The sequence below is a fragment of the Hippocampus comes genome, unplaced genomic scaffold, assembly GCF_001891065.2.
Source record: "Hippocampus comes isolate QL1 unplaced genomic scaffold, H_comes_QL1_v1.1 scaffold177, whole genome shotgun sequence".
Taxonomy (NCBI): Eukaryota; Metazoa; Chordata; class Actinopteri; order Syngnathiformes; family Syngnathidae; genus Hippocampus; species Hippocampus comes.
Window position 1 is genome coordinate 2,695,876 of NW_017806158.1, and position 7,171 is coordinate 2,703,046.

A 7,171-nucleotide genomic window follows, 5' to 3' on the forward strand; every position below is an offset into this window, starting at 1 on the left:
AAACCAGCCACTATTAGCGTCTTCACAGTGAGCAAAGTTGGACGATTTTTTTCCACTACAGCAAATGTCATTCAAAAACCACCCTAATCCCCCAGCCCCCGCAAAAAAAAAAAAAAAAAATGTTTGTATGGTAACCTGAGCCCTCTGTATGAAACCACCTCTGACGTGATTATGGGGTGATGCCAGACCAAAGGAAGTTGCTGGGATGCAGGGGACGACAGGGTGAGGGTGCGGGGTAAGTCTGAACTGGCATTCCCAAAAAGAAGCAGTGTGGTGATTTACCTGAGCCACCCCTGTGACAGTAATAGCTACACCCTCCGCTGTCTCTACATCCTCACACTTGGGCTGCAGGGTCATAATCTCAAGCGTTATCCTGTGAAGAATGTGGAAAAAAAATATAAAATAAAAACAGGCATGTTCGAAGGGGAAGCTAATGAAGCGAGGGGCCAGAACACAAGGAGAAAAAAATAAAATTAAAAAAAATCAGGACAAAGTGAAACCATTCACCCAAGGACTCCAGAGCACTAACAATGGAGTATGCGATGCTCCCCGAAACCAACCACTGAAATGGGTTTGCTGAAATCATTTTGAAATGCAGCTCTGCGGGAATACCTCAACTTGTATGACTCTGTTTCCAAAGCCATTCCTATCGAATTCGTTGCCATATATTTTTCAGAGTGCAGCTTCACGACAATGTTAGTGACTGCTGATTGCCCTCGTTTGACGACAGGAGAGAAGCCACGTAGAGGAGAACGTACACACGTACACACGCACACTCCCACACACACTCTCACACGCACGTAAACAGGTTTTAGCTAATTAGTTGAGCCAGTTTTGCAGCATCTTCTTTTGGTCTTGAGCACCAGCCGCTGCTGTTTTTGTTGTTGTTTTTTTTTTTTTTTTTGTCGGGGTGGTCTCTTGAAAATACTTTACCTGGGCCACCCCAGTCACATCCAGGGGAACACCCTCCGAGGTTTCGATATTCTCACAGCGACAGAGGATGGTCATAACCTCCAGAGACATTCTACGCAGACAGGAAGGCAGGCCGCAGTAGCAGAGGCAAAACAGTAAGTTGGACAACAGCCGTTAGGAAGGTCAGTCACCGGGGTTAAGAGAAAGAGGTCAAAGTCAGCCCCGCTGCTCCTGCCTCAGCTGCAAAGACTCGTTATTTTTGTCAGTGCTGCTGTGACCAATCAGCTCCCTCCCGTTACTCGTGTCATGACCAAGTGTACCTCGTTGTCTTGTCAATTTGTTTGTATTTACTTCCTCGCTTTCTTTCAGATCAAGGTGGCTGGAAGTCATATTTCTAGTTTGGTCAAGTTTCCTGTTTCCATGTGTTTCTTTGCTAATTGGATTTTAGGGATTCCTTTGGTTTTGGGTTTGTATTTATATGACCTCATAATTAATTACCTCATTATTAGTTTTAATAAAAATTCAGTTTGTAAATAAAAATCATCATTATTTGTTTTGGTTTTTTTTTACATTGTCGAATTAAAAGGAGAACCAGAACTGTCCTTTTAAAATGAAGAGGGATTTAAGCACAAATAAGCACACGGCAGAGGGATTTGACTCCAATAAGGTCGAGCTGAGGCGCACACATCACTCCCTCCTCCTCTTCGGGAGAGCTGGATCAATGAGTCATGGGCCCAAACATTAACGTGATTGTTGCATCAGAAGCGGGAAGAGATTGTGTCCTCCCCCCACCAAGCACAAGGCTTTTTAGCTCAAGTGCTCGTGCTCTCCTTCTGCTGTCATCCTCCAAGAAGCAAAAAAAAAAAAAAAATGTGACTGTCATATCGAATGATGTTTAGAATAAACCCATCCATGCATTGACTTGACTTTGTTTTTTGCAGTCTACCATGACGTTTCCAAGCAACACTGAAGTGCGGTTCTTAATTGGAAATGGGTAACCTGAAGCGGACACAGTCGAGCTGAGGCGCACACGAGGGAAAGCAGGTTCTCAGAGAGACAAGCAAATATTAGATCACCAATACATTCAAACCAGGTGCTCCACAAGCAAATGAATATTAGCGCCAAGTTAGTCCACGTAAGTTAGTGAAACAGACAAAATGTTTTGAAGCAGGTAGTTCATTAATGGCAATTAAATAGAAACTCTGAGAGGAGAATGAGTGCTTTGACAATCCTAAGCTGCGAGGTCTGCAAAGAGTTAACTTTAATGGGTGAACTATCAGTCACTGTTTTATAATCTTCACTGTTGAGACAATAAATAAAAGATCTTGTCTATCTTTGTCTAATGCTTGTAATGATAAGGTTGCCAAGTTATTGTTAGAATAATTAGAACATAACCCAATTCCCATCTACAGTTTTCCAGGGCCATCCCTGAAGCTGGAGCCTCAATCCATCTGACGGTGGTGAACATGCTGTATCTTTCTGGAAGACCTTTCAGCCACAATGGAATATGAATATGACATCAGTTGGAAATATACAAGCAAATAGATTAAAAAGGAGTAACGTATTATGTACACGTTGGCCATCCGGTTGAATAGAGATCGTAATCAATCAGAAAATAATGCACCATAGAGCCATTGCCAAGAAAGCAATAAAAAGGTATCAACAAGTTTAAACAATGACTCCACTGTCAATCTGATTTTGATGTACTTGCTGGTTGCTTTTGCCGAAAACCTGACAAACAATGAAATGTAACCATTCACAATAGCGACGTGATGGTGGAATTAAGGGCACATATCTAGTCAGATAGGTCCCCACAGAAGCAAAATATCACAGTTGTACAGCCAACCGCTGTTTTTTTTTTTTTTGGAAATGTTTCAACTGGTATTGTTGGGATAATGTGCAGACCACTCTTACCTCTGGATGTCCGAGATGAGCCACCAAGCCCAAGCCCAGCCTCCGACAACATATGTTTTCTGATCCGAGCCACAGCAGCCACCTTTGGAACAACACAAACGACATGAACCTCCCGTCACCATAATCGTACAGAAAAAAATTTAAAAATGGAATGTGAGCACATGTAGCCATGATACTAGCTTTTTGTACAGTGAAGGCAATCAAATTTGACCCAGGTAACCACAAACGACAGTTGAGTAATCATGCAAACGGCTTTCATCTAAACTTTGCAGCACATTTTAAGGATTTAAAAGCACCGGTGCTGTTGGAATTCTGTTACAGTGTTTAAACACACCCACACACAATCCTATAATTCCTGAGGGAATGACATCTAAAGCCAGAATGCAGGAGAAAAATTACACGTGAAAGAAATCCTATTTCAAGGAACACTGTTTTGGAAACTGAAAGAAAGAATGCACTTCGCTATAGCAACACATCACAAAGGGTTTGAGTCTGGTTTAACTCCAGTGTGAGTGTTTCAGCAGCATTCCCAGCTGTCACATGTTTACTGACAGACAGAAAATGGGGAGGAGCTAACCGATATTTACAGACACCTACTCACGCACGAGCCTATATTTACCCCAACACAATCTATGAGTTGTACAACGTTCACTTCAACAAGGTTAGAAGGCAAATGTCTTTCACACTCACGTGTTTCCTGAATGAAACTTAAACTGGTGTGATACTGTCAAATAAGATACAAATGCCAACTAACTTTTCGACTCTTGTGGGTAGTATCAGAACTTATTCAATGTAAAGCTCATCAAATATGGAGTTATAATCATTTGTGAAAATATGCCTTCAATGCCATACTAATATCTTAAAAAAAAAAAAAATCACAAGAACCCTTGAACCAATATCACAACATTAACACACATTTTTCTTTTAACTGTATCCACTTTTTTTTTAAGTAAAGATGGTGTCATGTGAATAAATGAAAGAAACAACATTTGACTCAGCACAGCAAAATGAGTCACAGTGATCCATATTTCAGAAATGAGATTTTGGCATAACCAAAAGGAATGATTTTAGCCTTCCAATGATGTATCAGCAAAAGCTCACAATAGCCATGCGTTGCGTTTGTGGGAAAGTTGCCCCTGCCAACATGGCCGTCACCTACTCGTGGTGCTAAAGCCCGCTGGCGTATAACTATGATTATTATACATTACGCTACATGAATGAAAGTCAATAGACTAATCAGAGGCCAGTATTTGGGTGTTATGAGTTCATGGGGATTTTTTAAGGAAAATCTTGCCAATTTGCGGCCTAATCTTAGCTCATAAAGGTGTAGGGGAAAAAAAAAAGGTATGAAATCAGCAGCTGTCCGCTCATCCCGGTATGTTGGGGATTCCCGACGTGCATATCTGCGAAAAAGAATGAGCGATTATTTTGCTGTAAAAACACTCCACTCACAAGTTTAGTTTAGTTTAAGAAATATTTATTTATTTACTTGAGTAGAGTTTAAGAAATATTTAATTATTTACAGAGGACACGGCAGCGTCCTCATTGCAGCACAGGTGGACATGGACCACAGAGCGCTTGTTGAAGGCTGCTTCAAAATAATCCCTGAGCGTCTGAGACAAAAGTGATCCCACAACACAATATCAAATATTGCTTGGAAACTTAAAAGATTTTATATGACAGTATGGACTGTGGAACAAACTATTTTAAAATGAAGCAGAATGTTTAACTCTTGACGGTTTCATTGCATTGACTTCTGTAAACCTATTAGTTGATCATTAGCTCCTCTGAAAAACAAGAAGCAGTCATTGTTGTTTTTCAGCAGCTGTAACAAGTAGAGAAGTATTTTCTTGCACAAAGAAGTACTATAACTGTTTTTAGGCACATGATCTTATTCCTGTGGTATTTGTATAAACGGATGTGGGTGGCACGTGGTTGACGGTTAAAATAAAGTGCCTGTCAATGGCAATTAGAATCTTTCGAGAGACGCTGCGCTTATGTCTTGCTAGCAGTGGCATAACTGACATTCCTGACTGCATTCTATAAAAAGCGGGGGGTGGGGACGTTCGATTCAATCCCAGAGTTTCTCTCTGTGCTGTTATCAAACTTATTTGAGAGAGGAAACTGGTTGGGCTGGGTCACTTGCAAAAGTGTGCAACAGCACGCAGCCAAATCACAAGTATGAAGATCTCTACAACAGGCTTTTCAAATAAAGTTGTGTTCAAGGTTTTTCCAACCAAGGCCAGTGTCACAAATTTCCTACGGTTGAGGTATCAATACGCAATTGTTGCAACATTAGACTATTCAGGATTCGAAAACGACTTTATAAAAAGGTAATTTCATGACACATTGGTTGTTAGAATTTACCCCATAGGGGAGCAATGCAGAAACCGGACCTCGTCAGTACCAAGCTCAAGGCATTGAGTGGAAATCAACCTTGCACATGTTTAGTTGTAGGAGGACCGGTTGAAACATCACACAGACACGGGAAGAGAATGTGAACCCCACTCATAACAGCCTTATATCAGGTGTTGACAGCACCGATGCTAGAATTAATTCAACCTGGGTATTCTTGCTGTTAGGCAGCAGTACTTACAACTCCTCCACCGTGTGGATCATTTTGGTAGAGGCAAGTTACCTTTAGATAGCGCTGGGCAATATGGAAAATTATTTTCTATCATGATCAAATTTAAGAACACACATTTACTGGTATTGGCGATTCCCAAAGTTAACACAACAATTCACAGCTAAGCTATTCATCAGAATCAGTTGTGTTTTTACTCATCTGAGTCAGGTGTGTTGTTGTAGGGAGATAGCTAAAATAAGACAGGATATGGCTCTCAAGGAACGGAAGTTCACTATCCTACAAGTACACACACAATAGCCAAGCTATGTTGCAATATTTTTTTTAGACTTGAAAAAAAAATAGCCTGCCGATCTGTGGACAATCATAAAGTTCAATATTTAGTACCCATTTTTGTCCTATTTAATGAAACACGTTACCATTACTATAGACTGAGCGGTGGATTGTATAAATTATCGCCAATGTCACTTTTTAAGATATGATGTTTTGCTTATTTAGTGAGGATAAGGGGGTCAGAGGATGGATGGATGACGCATAGATGGATGGATGGACGGACTGTGCTGTGAAATGCACCAAAATGGAAAGAGTTGGAAGGCTTCAGTTGTTTGTGTCCAAGTGCATAAAGATCAGTTGATGCCGCGTTTCCCATTCGGTGTCGTGCACAACCAGCTGCACTGATGCCAAGAGGACTTTATGGGCCTCTCCCCTCTAATCTAATTTATTCAACTGTATTCCCTCGGCGGGGCGCAACTGCCATGTACGACTACTAAGAAATTCGCAAAGCTCACAAAAAAATCCCCCCACCTTAGCCTCTGGCTTGTTTTTCAGTTTTTAATGCATAAAACAAGCATATTTTCGAAAAAGACCAAAACCACAGGCGCACACGAGGGGCAGGAAATTGTCCGATCTCTGCTAGGAATCATCGTCATCAGAACACCAGTAGACTAAAACGCATGCGCTGTTATAGTTGATGGGAATATTTAAAGAGGAAAATGTTTGTGACATTGTGTTTATGAGAACGTTCAAAGACCGTAAAAGCGGAGAGGAACGCAAACGCTTGAGGATGTTACGTAATCGGTAGCAGATGGAATTACGATTTTTTTAAAATGTTTTTACGTCAGTTCGTCAAAGGTGGCTACATCGATGTTATGCACGTGTGTCGTGTTTATTAGTGAGATTGATTTTAACCGTTGTAAAGAAGTATTTATCGAGTGAAGGTAAAAGAAACCGCCCCCCAAGGCCCGCCTCTTAAATCCCTTCATCGAGCTCAAACTAGGCAAAGGCCGCGGAGCTTTAAAATAAAAAAACGCGAGTCGTTAGTCGTTACCTGAAACCACAAGTGCCTCGTTTGGTCCAACGGTGTGACAGTTTCCCATGTTAAGAAAAATTAATAAAAATACTCGACAAAGAAGACGTTAAGTGTACGTTTCCCCCTATTCACCCACGAACCCGGGTACTTATTTCATCACAACATCGGCGAAACAACTCCCAGCCACGGCCACACCCACACTCGTATCGACTTTTCCTCTACACTCGGCGCTTCCGCTGGGAACTTTCAAAATATTCAGTGATCAACGTCAGTTCATGTGGATTGCTTTGTCGTCAGCGTTGAGCCTTTTATTTTATTCTCGACACAGATCTTTGTTTTACGGTACCTTGATGACCGGTGGTATTTTACCAGATATCTTTCACAAACGGCCAAACAACAGAGGATATGACGTAAAGGTGTCGTTCCCTGTGTGGAAGTGAGGGAGGGAGGGA

General features: G+C 41.3%; 1 protein-coding gene across 1 annotated transcript in view; it reads right to left on the reverse strand.

Moving 5' to 3' along the window:
- Positions 1-6,910, reverse strand: part of LOC109531147 (flotillin-2a) — a 36,614-nt gene extending 29,704 nt beyond the window's left edge. The window contains exons 1-3 of the mRNA XM_019895269.1: positions 6,738-6,910; positions 2,827-2,908; positions 283-373 (exon numbers count right to left, since the gene is read on the reverse strand). Coding sequence (XP_019750828.1) covers positions 283-373; positions 2,827-2,908; positions 6,738-6,786 — 222 coding nt within the window. The 5' untranslated portion in view covers positions 6,787-6,910. The remainder of the gene's footprint in view (positions 1-282; positions 374-2,826; positions 2,909-6,737) is intronic.
- Between the last annotated feature and the right edge of the window lie 261 nt (positions 6,911-7,171).